The sequence below is a fragment of the Hippopotamus amphibius genome, chromosome 2 (genome assembly GCF_030028045.1).
Source record: "Hippopotamus amphibius kiboko isolate mHipAmp2 chromosome 2, mHipAmp2.hap2, whole genome shotgun sequence".
In the NCBI taxonomy this organism is placed as follows: Eukaryota; Metazoa; Chordata; class Mammalia; order Artiodactyla; family Hippopotamidae; genus Hippopotamus; species Hippopotamus amphibius.
Window position 1 is genome coordinate 188563961 of NC_080187.1, and position 17885 is coordinate 188581845.

Sequence of the window (17885 nt, forward strand, 5' to 3'; positions counted from 1 at the left end):
TGCAGGACTGAGTTGGTTATATTACAGATCAAATTTTCATTTGAAAGTAAGATTTTGATTGTGAATTCTTAAGCAGACGTTAAGGGTAAAATAGCAGCAGTTAGCTTGCCAGGCGCTGGAAGGATGTCTGAGTTTTGTTGCAGAGAGGCTGGGTTTTTTGTATGAAGTGACCAACATAGTGTACGTGCTGCCCTAGAAGTTCCTTTGACCTCCCTTTTCGGTGAGCTAGGGAGCCAGAGGCCCTCTGCCAACTGTGAAATTCAAATTTATTTTCCTAAAACATAATGGAATGAGTTAGTAATTATGATTTACAGAAACTTATTGGGGACTGTGGATAAGTAGTTGAAGCACATAAGGCATAGTGATAGCTAGCTCACAAATTTCAGGAATGTGGTCCAGGTGAGGGTCTCATCTGAGTTGGATCAGCAGGGTCTTTGAAGTGTGTTTCTGTGTAGAAAACCATCATTGTGACACGTCCAGCGTAGGGGGTAGTGACAATGACCTGGGACGTGTTCGGTGAAGGTTAAACAAGCCATGCATCGGTGTGAGGGTGTGGTGAGTTTGGTGCCCTAGGTCATGAGCCTCGTGTAACGACAAGCTGTGGAGGAGACCCTGTGGAGAAAGGTGCCAGTTATAATTTCTGGGAGGTCCACGCCTCTTCAAAAGGCCCACCAGAGTTGACTTAGCAAAGACAGCCCATCTCCATGGTCCTGTTGCCTTGACAGCCCAAGGCTGTGTGAGCAGGACTGTTTGATGAGACCACGGCTGAGAGTTCTGAGCCCCTCTCGCAGTAAGCCAAGAAACAATAATATTTAAAAGCAGCTGTTACTGTGGTCTTCACTAGGCACCAGGCACCATGCTAGGAATCTGATATTGATTCCTCACGACTACTTGTGAGGTAGATATTTTTATCTCCTCTTGATAGATGAGGAAACTGAGGCTAAGAGGATGCGAGTAACGTTACCAGGGCTACTGCGTTACTTAGCACTCTTTGCAGATACTAGAAAACGCCCCAGGGTAGTGTAAACAAAACGGGATTTCTTTGAGGATACCAAGGTGTTTGGATCTCAGGGGCAGGAATGTGGTTGGGCCTCCAGAGGGCCGGATCTCTGATCTGGGCTCTGTTGGACCCCAGCAGCGTCTGTCTGTTCAGCTGCCTCTGCCTCTTCTCCACACCGGCTCCCAGGGGGTCTCTGCAGCGCCGTGTCCTGCTTGCTGGCCTGGTCAGTGCGGTGGGACGGCCCACAGCTCCCGGCACACGGCCTGTTACGGTGCAGCCGAAGTGGGGGTCAGATCTCATCTCTTTCTCAGCCTCTCCCTGCTCCTTCTGCTTCAGGGTTCCCAGGAAAGCAGCTTGGATTCAGTGGTGTCATAAACTGCCCTTCATGACCAAGTCTCATTAAAAGGAACTTGGTTACCATTGTATGGCACCTTTTTCCTTAACAACAGCTTCTCCAGACTAGAGAAAAACATGAAGGCAGACTTGCTGTTTATCTCTTGGATACCGAGTTTTGCTTTGGGAGCCAGGAAGTACGGAGGTCCTGTGGGAAGAGCTGCAGGCAGTGGTCAGGGGCCTCGGTATCTAGTTCTGTAAGAGTCTAGGTGGGTGTCTCAGCCTTGCTCTTCAGTTTCCTCGTCTGTGTCCGTGGGCCAATAATATTCCACCCCCACCCTCAGAGGAGGAGAGTGAGTAGAGTGAATATTAACATAGATGTGAAACTGCAGAAGCATTAACATGCAAGGTGATTTTATAATAATAAATGGTTACTGTTGTTGAGACTATGAATATTACCACCACTTAAACTGCAGCAGAAGATATGGTCAGTAGTCAGAGGAATAGTTGCTCTTAACGTTGGATGTAATGGAAGAGACGACAGGACTCTGTTTCCTTGAAACCTGAGAAATAGGTATTGGGTGACTCCTCAGGTGGGCACCCTACAGCCTGGAGAACAGCCTGGGGAGATTCTAAAGGGCCAGCCCATCTTGATGACTGTTTTTTGTTTTGTTTTTTTGAATAAATAAATAAATTTATTTATTGGCTGCATTGGGTCTTTGTTGCTGCACATGGGCTTTCTCTAGTTGTAGACAGCGGGGGCCACTCTTTGTTGTGATGTGCGAGCTTCTCATTGCGGTGGCTTCTCGTTGTGGAGCACGGGCTCTAGGTGTGCAGGCTTCAGTAGTTGTGGCACTCGGGCTCAATAGTTGTGGCTCTCGGGCTCTAGAGTGCAGGCTCAGTAGTTGTGGCGCACGGGCTTAGTTGCTCTGCGGCATGTGGGATCGTCCCAGGCTGGGGATTGAACCCATGTCCCCTGCATCGGCAGGCGGATTCTTAACCCCTGCGCCACCAGGGAAGTCCCTTGACTGTTTTTTATGGTTCCCTGCTTGTGCTTGAGTCTCTTAACTCATTCCTTTCTATCTTCATTGTGTTGTGTGAACCTTCTAACATATAAGACAAGGACTCAGTTAATCGTCCTAGCAGGAATACACTAATACTTATGAAGCACTTACCACACAAGTGTCATTTTTCTAATCACCTTGCATGCAGGGTCTCCTTTATTCCTGTCAACAACCCCACGAAGCAGTTACTGTTATCCCCATTTCACAGATGATGAACATAAGCTTCTCAGTGTGCATCAGAATCACCTGGAGGGCCTGTTAAAACATTTCTGGGCTTGCCTCTGAGTTTCTGATCCAGTAGGTTTGGAGTAGGGCCTGATGATTTGCATTTCTAACAAGCTCCCAGGTGGTGCTGTTCTGGGGACCACACTTGAGATCCACCAGCTACTTTACTGGGTAATTTACCCAGGATCACAATGCCTGTAAATAGGAAAGCTAGGACACAAGCTGGCTCTGTAGGGTTCCCAAGTCCATGCTTTTAATTTCCTGCCTTCGCTGCTTTACCAAGAGCTTGACCTGGTCCAACCTGATACAGGGTAATTTAATTTTCTTGTTACTAACAACGTGGCTTTTGGTTCTGCCTGTTGTTCTCTTTCTTCCCAGTAAGGCAACTGTTCTCCAAAAAGGAAGTAAGGCTGCCTTCTTGTCCTCATTCTGATGGCGCGAAGAGATAGGTGCAAATCCTGGTCTCCAGGCCAGGGAGGCCGAGGGTTTCCCCTGGGCCAAGCCTGTTCCACAATTTGACAGGTGACTGCAGGCACCACAGCTCTGGGCTTTGCAGACCCCTCGCCCACCCACCTGCTCCACTGTGTGTGAGTCCTGGGGGCTAATAATTGTGCTGAAATGCTTGAGAGGTTGTAGAAATGGCAGAGAACAGGGACTCTAAACACAGACTACATTTACACTTTTGTTAAATAATGATTTCTTTGTGTGCTTTGTTGCAGATTAAAGGCCTCCCCGAAGGTTTTGCCCATCCCAAAATAGGGTCCAATTATTCAGTGAGGACAGTAGAGAAGACATGGAAAGCTCTGCAGGACTTCAAGGAGGGCAATGCCATCTTTACCTTCCCCAATACTCCAGTGAAGTGTGCCGGAGCCCCACAGAAGATCATGTATTTATCAGAAGCCTATTTCAGGAAGGTATGCTTTCTTTCCAGGGATAGAGACAAGGCGGGCAGAAGGGGTTTCATTTTTATCTATATCAAAATACCTTTTATGTTTCTAACTTTTTATTACACATATACAAAATTATATAATTGGAAGTTTACAAAACAGAAAAAAGGAAGAAGTCACTTGTAATCCAGTTGCTTTGATATAGCTGCTGTCATCAATTTGACATGAACTTCTATTTTTTTCTCTATGCATGTTTTTTGTTTTTAAACATGGCTATGATCATACTGTACCTACAAATTTGTATGTATTTTATGTCATTAAATAGTCTTTGTAACATACTTTTAAATGCGTGTATAAAAGTCTACTGGGGAGATATGTTAGACATTGCTTAAATATATCCATATATTTGCACAATTAGTTGCACATTGTTCATGTTTGTACATAATAATATCCTCAACTGCTGCCACTCAACTTCAATGTTATGAATATTTTTTGGCACTTAGTATGTATTATTTGGATGTAAAATAGGCAAAATGCCAACTCTATAGGCAACAAATTGTTCACGTAGAACTTCGGCCTTAGTGGAAAGAGATGTTTGGGTAGGGATGCTTTCTCAGCATTCCTCAGACACCTTCAGGTGTCCACGGCTCTGGTGAGAAGCTGCGGGGAAGCTGCTGTCGCCCTCCTGCCTGTGTGTGGGATGTCACAGCTGGTTTACCAAAGCATGGTTTGACTTGAGACAGTGGCAGGATTCAAAGCAGCCTATGGTTCTATAAAGGGACAGGTGGGCAGAAGGGGAGGAGAAGGTGGGACTGAAGAGGTGTTGAATGTATGTGTGGAGCCTGGCACTGGGAAGGCCTTCCCCTGGGTTATGTAAACCTGCCCTAACCCTGTGGGGTGGACAGTTAAGGAACAGGTCCACCAGCACTGCTGTTTCTAAGAAAGGTCATTCTTGGTCATGAGAATTCCAGGTTGGCACATCCTTTTAAGGTTCTTATTCACCCATCTTCTTTCAAAAAGTGTGACCCAAGTGAGCAAATCCTAAAAGGAGCTGAACAAAAGAAAAAGTCAGAGGTTAGCTTGCTTCCCTCTTGGAATTCTCTTTGCATAACACCTACCAAGTCTTAGATGGCCTGAGAGGAAGGTTCTCTTTCAGGTGCCATAAGATCTTAGGTACTTGGGAGAATACCAGCCTCTCTGAAACATATGAACAATACTAGAGTGTACGAGCCAAGCGGATGGGAACTTTGTTTTGTTCACTTCTGACCCCTCAGCACCTAGAAAAGTACCTGGCCAACTCTAGGACCTCATTAAATGTTTACTGAGTGAATCAACAAATGAATATATGAATAAACAATTCAGCTCTATGTTCTTCCCTTGGACTTAAAATTTAATCTCTGGCCCTCACTGAGCAGGGTCTACCTCAACCCTTGAATCAAGTTGCACTTAGTTGCTGTGTCACTGGCAGAAAATGAGGAGGCAGTGGATTGGTCCACAGCTCACCCCATCAGTGCATAGTGATGGAGAAAGTTGGCAAGGTCTCTTCTGAGGGTTTTTGTCTAGGTTAAAAAAAAATAGGGTAGCTAGAGTAACGCTTTGATGTTGGTTGTTTCTGTTCTTTTCTTTTTCTCAGACGGGGAAGCGATCCAAGGCCAATATCATTTTCAATACTTCTCTTGGAGCAATTTTTGGGGTCAAGAAGTATGCAGATGCCCTGCAGGAGATTATCCGGGAGAGGAACCTCACTGTTAACTACAAGCAAAACCTCATTGAAGTCCGAGCTGATAAACAAGAGGCTGTTTTTGAGAATCTGGACAAACCTGGAGAGACCCAAGTGATTTCAGTGAGTGTGGAGGCGCAGCTGTCAGCCAAGCAGTACCATAGATGCAGGCAATGCTGAGGCCCCCACTTCCTTGTCCATCCTCATCATATGCTTTGGGAAGCTGGTTACAATAAGCATCTTAGGGTTGTGATGGGGAGGAGGTGGACCAAATTGGGTGGGGAAGAGAAAGAGATAGAAGGCTGTGTCTATGGGAGGTGAGGAGGATTCCTCTATTGGTACCAAGTGAATTTTTATGCTATTTTGTGTGTACTTTTTTGGCATTGAGTCACTTAGAGCTGCCAAAAATACTTTACAAATTCAGTCATTGCCCAGAATTTAAGAAGAGCTCCTTAAATGCAGGATTTGGTGATTGTCTCAGTTTATGATTTGTGAGAATCTGTCCTGCTGTGGGTAATTCAGGAATGATGGGTATCTTTCACCTGTGGAAGAGGCTGTCTTTAAACATCTTTCGCCTGTGCATCAAAGGAACTGTTTAAAAATCCTTGAAAGATCTGGCGGAGTCACATTCTGCTTGGAAAGATCTAGCCTTTGTATATGGGCTTGGCTTCTATGCGTCTGTTTCTTCTTCTGTGAAGTGGGAATAGTACCTTAAGAACAAGATGTAACAGCAGCTGGAGAAGATGCATGGAAGCATCATTTGTTTATATCATTCTGGCAAGAGCTGTTAGTCATGAGGAAACAGTACAAAGAGTCACATTTTATTCATTCAGCATTTTTAGAGGAATGAAGGAGTCCAGAAAAGGAAATTTTGAAGTGAATCAAAGATTAATTTTGTGAACATCAAAATTTCACATTTTAAACTTTCTAGTGCAAGCTCTTTTTAAAATGTATTTCACACATCTTTCTTAAATGGTGTGTAACAACTGTCGTTTAAAATGTTGCTAATGACTCAAGGTCATAATTTTAAGAAAACTTTTAGTTGGAAATAATCTCAAACTTAGAGAAGTTACAAAAATAAACATTGTACAAAGAAGACTGTATATAGACTTTATACCTAGATTCACTTATTAGAGTTTAACGCCATTTGCTTCATCATTGATTTCACTCTGTCTCTCTCTATATGTGAATATAATGCAATGTAATGTAATATAATATAGTAGATTTTCCCTAAAGCATTTGAAGGTGAGTTATGTACATTATACAAGATGGCCCTTCACCCCTAAATATTTCACTGTAAATTTCCTAAGAGATAGGAGTATGCCCTTACATAACTACAGTACAGTTATCAATTCAGTAAGTTTAGCATGGGTACAATATTTTAACCTATGAGTTGTACTCCAGTTTTGTTGATTGACAAGTTGCATTTGTAGTACTCTCCCCTCTGGGACAGAAGCCAGTATAATTGTCACGTCTCTTTAGCCTCCTTTAATATGGAGTGTTTCCACAGCCTTTCTTTGTCTTCCATGACACTGACATTTTGGAATAATACAGCTCCCCTCCCCCACTTGTATTTTTTAATAGAATGTTCCTCATTTGGAGTTTGTTTATGTTTTCTGGTTAACTGCAGAAATACAGCCACGGCCTTAATAATTTGGTGGGTGATAGTTATTGACCATTCTGTCTGCTGTCCTGCAGATGTGTGCTCAGTCTCCATGTAAATAAACAGACCCAGCATCAGGGCCCCAGGCCCCTAAAGAGCCACCCAGAGTACTTCACAGAGCACTGCCCATTTGCTCCACTCCTTTCACCTTAAGGTCAATTAAGCTTATAACTGTCTGAGAGTGGGAATAAATACAAGTCACCTTCCTAACTCTCTCTGCCATCAGGCCCTGGCAGGCCCTGGTAAGGGCACAGAACTCGTTATGGAAATTAGGGGCTGTTGACTATCACAAGGTTAGGGTTGTCCTAAGATGCTAAAGTTTTCAGCATGATGATATGTTTTGTGACTATTTAAATCAATTGAAATTGCTAGATGGAGTTTATTAAAATTAAATAAAAAGAATAAAAAGGATAAGCTACAAAATATTCTGTAAACAAACAAAAAAGAGCATAAACAAAAGAGATAAATGAGCCATCAAAATTGACCAGGTTGGGTCAGTGCCCTGTTGCCAAGGGTAACCTTGATACAGGTTTTTGAGAAAACAGTCCGCCCTGCCTCCTACACAATTCAGTAAATGCAGTATTGAATCAGACCCCTCCTTCTTCAAAGTGCTAGCCAATATTCTTACCACCTTTATTTCACATTAACTTGGTGTTTTGATGGTTTCCGTTATGTATTTTGAGAGTTGACCCACATTTGGGAATGGTACTCACTTATCAGTTCCTAACACGGCCTTTACGAGTTTCAGGCACTCTGAGAACCTCTTTGCAGAGAAAAACTGAAGTACCAGACTTTACAAGTTGTCTGCTGAGGGTCAGGGAGAGAGCAACTGAGATACAGCACCTGCTTCGTTTTAGGAATAAATAGAAACATCGATGAGTTCTTTCAAAATGTTAGTGAGGGTCACTCCAGTATTTCGGATTCCCCCATGCATACTGCCCGAGGGGGTCACGTGGACTCTGTACAGGGAGACCACATCAGTTGTTTCATCACCACATTGCACAGGAGCATGTAAAATCTTGGCGATGGTGTGGATCAGTACGCGCACTAACTGTGGAGTGCTCCATGCAGCCGTCCTACAGTGTGTGGGTAAGGGAGTTGGGGCGAGAGCTTGTGGGGCTGTAGAAAAAATGGAAAAAACACACATTTGGATTCTCTCCTTTTTTGCAGTATGAAATGCTTCACGTTACACCACCAATGAGCCCACCAGATGTCCTCAAGACAAGTCCTGTGGCTGATGCTGCCGGCTGGGTGGACGTGGATAAAGACACTCTGCAGCACAAGCGGTACCCAAATGTGTTTGGGATCGGGGACTGCACCAACCTGCCAACGTCAAAGACTGCTGCTGCCGTAGGTAAGACCACGAGCTGTGTTTCTTGCCCGCTCAAAATGATGTCACCTTAAGGCACCTTCATAACAAGAACAAAAGTTGGGCACAAATGGCTTTTCATTATATGCTAATTATATTAATGAAGATATATTTCTTTATCTTCATTAGCAATGAAGAAACTTTTGTGGCCTAAAGATGACTTTGGCCTCCCCAACACAGAAACAAGTCGTCAATGAACCTAGTGTTGTGTAAAGAGGTATCTGTTGGGTGCTTTGCACCAGAGTAGCACAACCTCATCTGCCTTTTCTCTGTCAGAGGGATGGTTTTCAAAGGAGGGGGCATTAGAGAGAGGCACCGCTTTTCCAATGCTCTGGAGTTCTGTTACTTCTCATATTGCCATGCTTGTATTCCTGGCCTTCTTTGCCCCCGAAGCCAGGCAGCTTGGCTATTTTTCTTCTGCCTGAAACACCGTAAAACTAGGGAAGCATTTGTTTCCCCAGAAAACACATGCAAGTCAATGAAAGCTTGCAGAGCAGAAAATTGCTCTGTTAAGACAGATACAGTGGAGAGTGGCCTGATTGGTACATGATTAAGGCCTCAGCCTGGGAAACTAAATTCTTCACGTCGATGTTCTGCTCTAGCAGTGATGGAGAGAATTGCCTTTTAGATTCTGTTTTCTGTAGACAGGAACTGTCTTCTTTAGATGCTATAAAACACGGACCTGCCTGCCTATGGGTATGGGAGCATTTTGTGTGAATTACACACCTGCAGAACGTGTCGTGTTACTTTTGCTTGACTATGTCAACCTAAGGAAGACTTTGTAGGAAATCCACGGAATGTCTTTTTCATTATTAACAGTAATTTCCCCCCAACTTTTCATTTAAAAAATCTCAAACCTGTGAAAAATTGGAAAGAAAATACAATGAATACCCATATACCCTTCAGGTATTAACTGGTTATTAGTATTTTGTGACCAATATAATAATTAACCAATAAATTAGTATTTTGCTTGATCACTCTATGTACCTTTTTTTGTTGAGTCATTTGGAAGTAAATTTTGACATCATGATACTTCACCCTCAAATATTTACTTCAACCTCTATCTCCTAAGAAAAAGGACTTTCTCCTCTATACTCATAAGACCATTATCATGTCCAAGAAACTGAACATTGTATTATAAAATCATCCATACAATGCAGTTTGAATTTCTCCAGTTTTCCTAAAAATGTCCTCTATCGCCCCTCCCCCCGCCCCCATGAACGAGTCAGGGCCAACACTCTGCATTGGTTGTCACGGGTCTTTGGTTTTCTTTAATCTAGAACAAGCTCCTGCCATTTGTTTACTCACTTTCACGACCCTGGCAGTTTTGAAGAGTCCAGGCTGGTTGTCTTGTAGAGTGCCCCAGAATGTAGAACTGCCGAGGAGTTTTCTGTGATCAGATGCAGGTTACACGTTTCAGCAAGACCTCCATAGTGAGGCTGCATGCCCCCAATGTGACCCCTCAGGAGCCTGTCGTGTTAGTTTGTCTTGTCCTTGGTGAAGCTAGATTTCGTCACTGTGTTGAGTTGTGTTCTGGTTACAGTCTAGAAGGATGGGGTATGGAGGCTTCTTAACTTGTTCACATTCAAGTTATTTGCTAATTCGTTTTCATGGAAAATCTAGACACATGTTTTTCTGACTTTTCCATTTCTCATACAGCTGCCCAGTCAGGAATACTTGACAGAACAATTTCTCTGATTATGAAGAATCAGACACCAGTGAAGAAGGTTTGTATGCCTTGTAAGAATCACTGTCTCAATCTACCATTTTCCATTCTGCATGAAAACAGTGTTTTCTCACAATTTTACCACTTCCTTAATTAGTTTCTCTAATATGGGCACTTCAATTTTGCCTTTAGATTATTCTTGTTATATAATTTCTATTTCTTTACTGTACAAATAATTAGAATATACCAAAAGAAAAAAAAAAAAGAAAAAATTACAACTGCTCAGAGCAAATAATAAATTCTAAAGTGTCTAGATAGCACCATGAAAAAAGCCACCTTCCAACTCTGTCTCATGGCCAATTTAGTATGATGGCTACACGTCCTGTCCACTGGTGACTGGCTACAACCGTGTGATTCTTGCGGAGTTTGACTACAATGCTCAGCCCCTGGAAACCTTCCCCTTTGACCAGAGCAAAGAGAGACTTTCCATGTACCTCATGAAGGCTGACATGATGCCATTCCTGTATTGGAATGTGATGCTAAGGTAAGTGAATCACCCGGGCGGGGGGGGGGGGGGGGGGGGGGGGGCACACCTGTTAGCAGATTGCACCAACTTGTGCAGGGTGGTTGTTTCCAGAGGGCATTCCAGCTTCAGCAGATATGACCCCGAGCAGGACTGGCAAAAGTGAACCACCTTGCTTTGCTGTGTCTCACAGATTAGTGATGGCAGCCTGAGGAGGGTTCTGAAGCCTCAGTCGGATGTGGTGGGAAAGAGGCTGCCCTGGGTGAGGGCAGGGAGCCCTAGCACAGCTACCAGCCACAGGCGATGCAGCCTCTTCTCTTCATTAATGGCAGTGACTGAGTTTCTATCTTCCCTGTTCTGGTTCTCTCTTGCTGCTGGACAAATAACAGTGATCATCATAGTAAATCACTTTGACATGTCAAGTACTTTATCATCTGCTACCTTGCTTTTGTTTTTACTATGTTATAGGACAAAGGAAACATACTGATTAAGAGCATAAGCTTTGGAGTCAGGCCTTTGTTTGAATCATGAGTCTGCCATTTACTAGATGTGTGCCCTAGGGCAAGTTGCTTAAACTCTCTGTGTTTCTCATCTGCAAAATGAAAGTAACATTGTCTTCCTCACAGGATGGGGAAGAATGAAACAATACATAAAGAGACAGCTACACAGTAGGCATTCAGTTAGTAAACAAGAGTACCAAACTTAATAATTCCTCTTTTTTGTTGCAAAACAAAACACAAAATGATCTGATTTGACTTTCCCAAACCCTTTGAGAAAAGTAAGTCAAAATATGGATGCCATTGTTTTTCAACCAGGGGTGATTTTTGCTCCCCAGGGGACATCTGACAATCTCTGGAGTTATGTTTTGTTGTTACAGCTGGAGGGGATGCCCCTGGCATCTGGTGAGTAGAGACCAAGGATGCTGCGAAGCAGGACAGCCCCCACCACAAAGAACTGTCTGGTCCAAAATGTCAGTAGGGCCGAGGCTGAGAAACCCTGATCTATAATTAATTTATGAGCAAGTGAAAATAGAGAGGGCTGCAGTTTGCATGTAGTAGAGGCTTCGTACAGGTTTGCTGGATTGAGTCCGCGTGTTCAGGCTCACATCGCAATTCAGTGTCGAAGCCTTGACTTGTCCCCTCCCGGTCCTGGGATCTTTCTACCTCGCTGTCAGTCTTGCTTTATGGACTGATAAGCATTTTGTGTGAGCAGCTGCCAGGCTGGCTGAAGCCACCCCCATCTTTTCTGATGCAAAGAACTTTCCCTGTGTCATTTCTTACAGGGGTTACTGGGGAGGACCAGCCTTTCTGCGGAAGTTGTTCCATCTGGGGATGAGCTAAGGATGGGTCAACCTTGCTCTCCTTGGATGGCTTCTGGACCAAAATCACAGCCACTGATTGACCAAGAACAGCACGAAGAATTCAAAACCTAGCCCCGTAAAGAATTTACTGCTGGATGATGGTGACCAGTGCCTCCCTTTCAGTCCCTCTGGACAGCCACCGTGCAGCCTGCCCAGGATAAGCTTGATTCTTTGGAAACATTCAAATGAAAGAACAGACTTCTATTTTTTAAATAAAAGCTTGCCATTGATTGAGATTCTATGAGAAAATTTTACCATGACTAGTGGAATGAAGAGTTACAGCCCTAGGGAGGAAAAGATGGTGGTGGTGGGATAGCTTACGTGTTACTTACGTTGAGTATTCAACTGTTAGCTGGCATAAGTCCCCCAGGGAGAATATTATTTCAAACAGTGTCTGTGAAAACCCGGAAGACATGCAGCCTAGAACGGGTGCTGCAGGGCCACAGGAGAGCCCGGCTGCTGCCCCTCTGCGCCACCACCGTGTTCGTGCTGAGGCCACGTTCTCCCAGTCAGTGACTGACACAGGCAGTGGGTACTCGTGCTGGCCTATTCTTACAGGATGTGGAACTCCTCGACCTGGCAACTTTGGCTCCAGGGTTTCCCATCAGCCTGGCTGAAACCGGCTCAGAACTGTATCAAGCCTGAGGTGGTGCTTTCCCATCCCTCCTTCCTGCCCCTCTTTCTTTCCCAGGTGTCCCTCCAGAATCATTGTCTGAAAGCCCGCCCTTGCCTTCTCCTGCTCCTTTGCCTTTCGCCTTGACAGACATTTCCACCAATAAATCTCTTGCAAATCTAATTCTCTTACGGCCCCTGCTTTGTAGAGAATATACACACAGTGAGGAGGAGGTTGATTCAGTCCCCATTTTGGCCAATAAAATTTTGAATGAGATCACATTAGAAATATTGCAGGAAGTAGTTCCAGTTTACTTGAAGTTCAGCAGCAGTTTCAAAATCATTTGTTCCCAGTTTATTTGGAAGCTTGCACTTTCAGTCTGGTATTTGAAAGCTTTGCATGTTTCATATTTATTTACACACTCCACCAAAGGGCAATGCATAGCAGTCTATGCAATGCCTTAGATTTTTATAACAGTTTACAGTTCAGACCTAAATTGTTACCTGGTTTAGGCCACAGTGTTACCTGGGGTTGCTAAGTCTCTCTGGTTTCCTGAAGTTCCCTGATGACTTTAGAAACTCTGCTCAGGCATTCATTCATTAATTCAGCAAGGAGTTACTGAGTTCCTACCAGCTGGCAAGCACTGTCGTGGCCCTGGAGATACAGTGGTGAATCAGACAGATAAGGGCCCTGCCACATTGTGGTGGTTCCTGTGATAGTTTCCTCTCCTTTACCTGGGATGCCAGGGAGCTTGCTGAAGGAGGCCTTGCTTTGATTTGGAAAGCAGACTTTCCTCAGTGGCACATGTTCTGAGGAGGAATGGTATCATCCCAGCAGCAGACCCCTAATCTGTCAGTAGAAGCGGGAGATGTTTTCTTTGTGACCACATGTCTGGTTGGTCTGGGATATCGCTGTTTAACATCTGTTCCTGTGGCATAGCTATCAATAGTGCCCCCTTTCACTCCCCAAAGTGGCCTGTGTGGACGATAGAATAAATTGACCACTGTAGTTCCAGAATGGGAGAGCAGTGCTGCAATAGGTGGCACTGTTTCTCACTCTGTGCTGCTCGTGAAATAGGCAGAGGTGGGGTTGTTCTGCCCTGTTCTCTGAGTCTCTGGCTCTTTATAGAGTTCCTGCCTGAGATGGCTGCAGCCTGGCTTCTGGTGGGCTGCTGAGTCAGGGAAAGCTGGGGGCTCTTCACCCCAAATGACCTTTTTCTGCCAAGTCCAAGAGGTCCTGGGAATAACCAGCCATGACTATTTCCCTAAATATGGACAAAAATGCATTTTCAAAGAGTGAGGCTCTGTTTCTGGGAATGGCTGAGGCTCTGGGATGAGTCATTCTGAAATCTCTCACAGCCTCCTGGGTCTGTTTATGATCATGCATTCTGAACAAACCTCCAAGCATCAGGAAACTGCTTTGGTTCGCATTATGCTGGGGCTGGAGGGAGCAGTAACCACCACTGGCCAGTGTGTTGGTCTCCAGCTTTATCTCCTCTGAGCTGGGAAAGATCAGAAATGTGCTGAATTTCAGAAAAGTTTGACCTTTGAAAGCATACCTCCTTAACCACAAGTGTGGTATCGGCCGAGGGAGAGGCCTTGCTCTGGGACTGCCTCCAGGCCTCCGGGTCAGCAGCAGTAAGGCGGGGGGGGGGGGGGGGGGTGGGGGGGGGGGTTTACGGGGGCGGTGCTAAGACCAGGATGGGTGGTGGTTTTTCCAAAGGTGGTGCCTGGGGCAGGGGGAGGTTGCAGGCCCCACCCTGTGGAGGGTTCCAGCTTGGAGGCTGGTACCTCCAGAGTCCAGAAGTGACACAGGGCTAGGACTGCTGACTTGGGAAAATCCCTCCTTGTCCCCCCACCCCCACCCTTTGTCCCCAGAGCTTCTTCCCTCCCAATTTCTGCCTTGGTGTCAACCGTGGGTGAGCAGTGGATATAGTGAAAACAGAGCTGGGTGGCAGCTCAGGGACACTGAGATACAGGGAGGGAAGTGAGACAAGTCACCAGGGGAAACACGGGGTTTCAGATTTAGTAGGTTCTTTCTTTTCTTTTTTTGTATTAAAAACATTTTTAGTGTTTTTTTTTTTTTTCCTTATTCTAAATTTTGGAGAAATTTTCGAGAACAGAGATCAACAAAAGGAACAGAAATCACTCCAAATCCACTACCCAGTTATAACAACTAATAGCATCGTGGTGTCTTTTTCTCCAGTGTCCTAATATTGCTGTTAGGTAAAAAGTTCCTGAAAACAAATAGGATCATACTGTAAGTACTGTTTTGTGACCTGTATTTTACACTTGACTTGTGTCGAAACTCAGTGGTTGGTTGTAGAGTGGAGGAGGAGATCAGTGAGTAATTACTCAAGGTGCACAGATCATTTGTCTTGGCAGAGAAAACTGCTAATTAATTAATGTGACAAATATGTGTCATGTGCCTTGGAGGGTATTGGTGTATAGTCAGCACTAGATACTTTTCTCACATAATCCTCCAATGACAGATAATTATCAAAGACATGGAAGGTCTTTTCGAGGAAGGTGGCTTTGTAATGCAACATTTAAGAGCCGCTCCTCTGATTGTTTGTATGCGCTGGATAACTCCAGCCTGATTTTAAAGCAAAGTCCCTGCTTTATGCCCTAAGACCACAGACGAAACTTTCATTCAGGATAAGCTCATTGTGATTATTTCAGGGAGGGAAGGAACAAGAGCAATGCTTTGGATAAGATGAGGCTTTCTGAAAGGATGAATGAAAACCAGGTCTCTCTGGGTAGATTAACTGCCAAGTAGCTAAGGAGATTGTTTTTCTATATGCTGGAGAAAGTCAAGGTTAATATTTTGTAACAGATAGGTAGAAGGTTCACAAGACACAGCTGAGAAAGATGGATGGTGAAATATGGAACAGTTTTCTCCCCCAATATTTTAAAAAGTAACTTCCCTGGAGGAGTGCATGCTATGAAAACCCTAAATGAAGTTGTAATTTTCCATGTTTGTATGCAGTAAAACTCCTGTAATTGCATCCCTCAGCTACCATTTGGGGCCACGCTCAGGCTCATAGTGGTGCAGAAAGGCAGGAACTCTAGTGCTGTACTGGCTCAAGCTGGGTTCACATCTCTCGAGGGAGAGCTGGACGGAACACAGGATGTGGAGCCACAGACAGGGATTCGGGTCCTGGCTTTCCCATTGACTAGTGCCTTACAGGGTTCCACTCAAGCATTTTAATCACCACCTTGTCACCTGTAGACTGGCTAACAGTACCTACTTCACAGAGTTAACACAAGCATTAAGTGAATTGAGGTAGAGCTTTTAGCAGCTATGTGGTTGTCGTTAACTCCAGTAGTTGAGTGAAGCACTCAGAAATACAGCTTCCCCTTAGACTAGAAATTCCTGCCTGTCTGGGAGAAATGGGGTCATGACAGGGCTGTCCAACATCCTTGTTCTAGCAAGGCGACGGATTCTGTCACTTGATAGCACCACACTCCCTGCCTCATTCTGACAGACTTTCAGAGTTGGGTAACTGCCAGCATTATAGATTAGCCCATGTGGGGTAGTGGCTGAGAGTACCTGTCTGGATCCGGCCTGCCTGGATTTGAATCCCAGATCTGCCTCCCACTGGCTGTGTGACCCAGGGGAAGTCACTGAAACTCTCTGGGCCCCTGGTTAGTTTAGATCATAGAAGGCCCTTTGTATTCAATCTTTCCTGATCTCAATCAGTCCCTCTCCTCAGGGTATATAAATACATATGATAGATATATACTATTGCTTATAAGGGTTCACCCACTGCAAAAATTCATTTTCAATTACTCCCACAAACATTTTTGGGGGCAGCTAATATACACAAGGCCCTGGGGATTCAGAGATGAAAGCCCTTGTCCTCAGTGAGCTCTGTTTGACTTTTTCCATGAAGTACCAAGATAGATGTCCCATCTGTACGTGGTCATAGCATTCAGAATATGCCACTGTCTTACACCAGGCATTTAGGGAAAATATCCAGAAGATAAAGTTTGAGTTGAGTTCCTGTATTAGCCAGGTCTCATTTGGTTCCAAGTGACAGAAATCCAACCCCAATAAGCCTAAGAGCAGAAGGGGAACTTACAGACTCATGTAACTGGAAAATACAGGTGTAGACTTCAGGCTTGGCTAGATGTAGGAGTCATAATATAATCAAGGTGTTCTCTCTTTGCATCTCAATCCTCTCAATTCCTTTTCCCTCTGAGTCACTCTCTGTGACAGACAGGCTTTCTAAGTGTGCCCAGGGAGGAGGGCTACATGCGTGTCCTCCTGGCTTGGCCTCCATAGTGGAAAAAAGAGCTTGGCTTTCTAAATGTCCATAGACCAGTTCTGGGAGAGGATTATGATCATCAACTGATAGATAGATAAATGTGTTTCCCTCATCTGAAAGGGTGCTCTTTTGTTCAGTGCTGTGTTAGCACCTAGAACAGTATGACCTAGAACAGCACATAGTAAGTTCTCAGTAAATATTTGTTAGCTGAACAAACCAGCTAAATTTTGGCCATGTGCCCACTTCATGTCTAGGGGAGTGGAGTTTGCTACCAAAAGAAGGAGATGGATGGACAGATGTTCTCAGCACCCCGAATCATTATTACTGCTATGGTCCTGAACCATGAGGAAGACCTGGCCGGGGGCAGAGGAGTGGAAACTTCCCAGGCGTGGGGAGAGTATGTATAAAGGGATGCAGGTGGGAGGCTGTGGGGACTGTGGCTAATTTGGTATGGGTAGGAAGGATATTGGATGGCAGGAAGACAGGGTAGAGAATGGGCTTCTGGAGGATCTTGGCTTTGGATCTCTGATGTTGCTTTTTGTTTCTCTCGCCCCACCCTCTGCATTCTGCATCCTGCTCTCTGCCCTGGAAGGCTGCTCTGGTTTCCCTGCTGTCTGGTTTCTAGTTGGGTTTGGCCAGTGTGGGTTGGTAGGAGGTAGGGAGGGAGGGAGGAGGGTAAGATTAGGGCATTTATTCCTCTGGCTCTCTCCTGGCAGGGCTATCTTGGCCCTGTGATGAGGTAAGAACAGAAATCTAGAGTAAGAGTTTAGAAACTTTTATAGCAATTTGACAGATATTTTATATCTGTTACCTGTTGAATCTATAATAAAAAAAATTTGGGCTTGTATTTTCTGTGTATTTTCAAATTCATTTTTTTCTAATAATTTTTTATTGTATTTTACAGAAGTACTAGTCTGAGAAGAATTAGATTTTAAAAAAATCAAACAAAATGAAAACAAAACGCACAAATCTGGTCCTTTAGCACAGGTGGCTGGAGAAGCCCTGCTCTCCTTTTGGGCTCTGATGCCTTCTGCCTGCACACATCCCTGTGGGCACAAGAGTGGAAACAGCTTCCTGGCTATGAACCCTGAGTGACCGCTCTGTGCCTGCGGTTCCCCCAACTTGGCCCACCTTTGTACATAAGCCCATTGTGAATTATCTTAATTTGACCACGTCATTTGCTTCCTGTTGG

General features: G+C 44.5%; 1 protein-coding gene across 6 annotated transcripts in view; it reads left to right on the forward strand.

The window, feature by feature from the left end:
- SQOR (sulfide quinone oxidoreductase) overlaps positions 1-12059 on the forward strand; it is a 42561-nt gene extending 30502 nt beyond the window's left edge. For all 6 annotated transcript variants that reach the window (XM_057723704.1, XM_057723706.1, XM_057723707.1 and 3 more), the window contains exons 5-10: positions 3342-3536; positions 5143-5352; positions 8063-8246; positions 9921-9988; positions 10293-10471; positions 11733-12059. In XM_057723704.1, the coding sequence (XP_057579687.1) occupies positions 3342-3536; positions 5143-5352; positions 8063-8246; positions 9921-9988; positions 10293-10471; positions 11733-11790 (894 nt within the window). In that variant the 3' untranslated portion in view covers positions 11791-12059. The remainder of the gene's footprint in view (positions 1-3341; positions 3537-5142; positions 5353-8062; positions 8247-9920; positions 9989-10292; positions 10472-11732) is intronic.
- The last annotated feature ends 5826 nt before the right edge of the window (positions 12060-17885 follow it).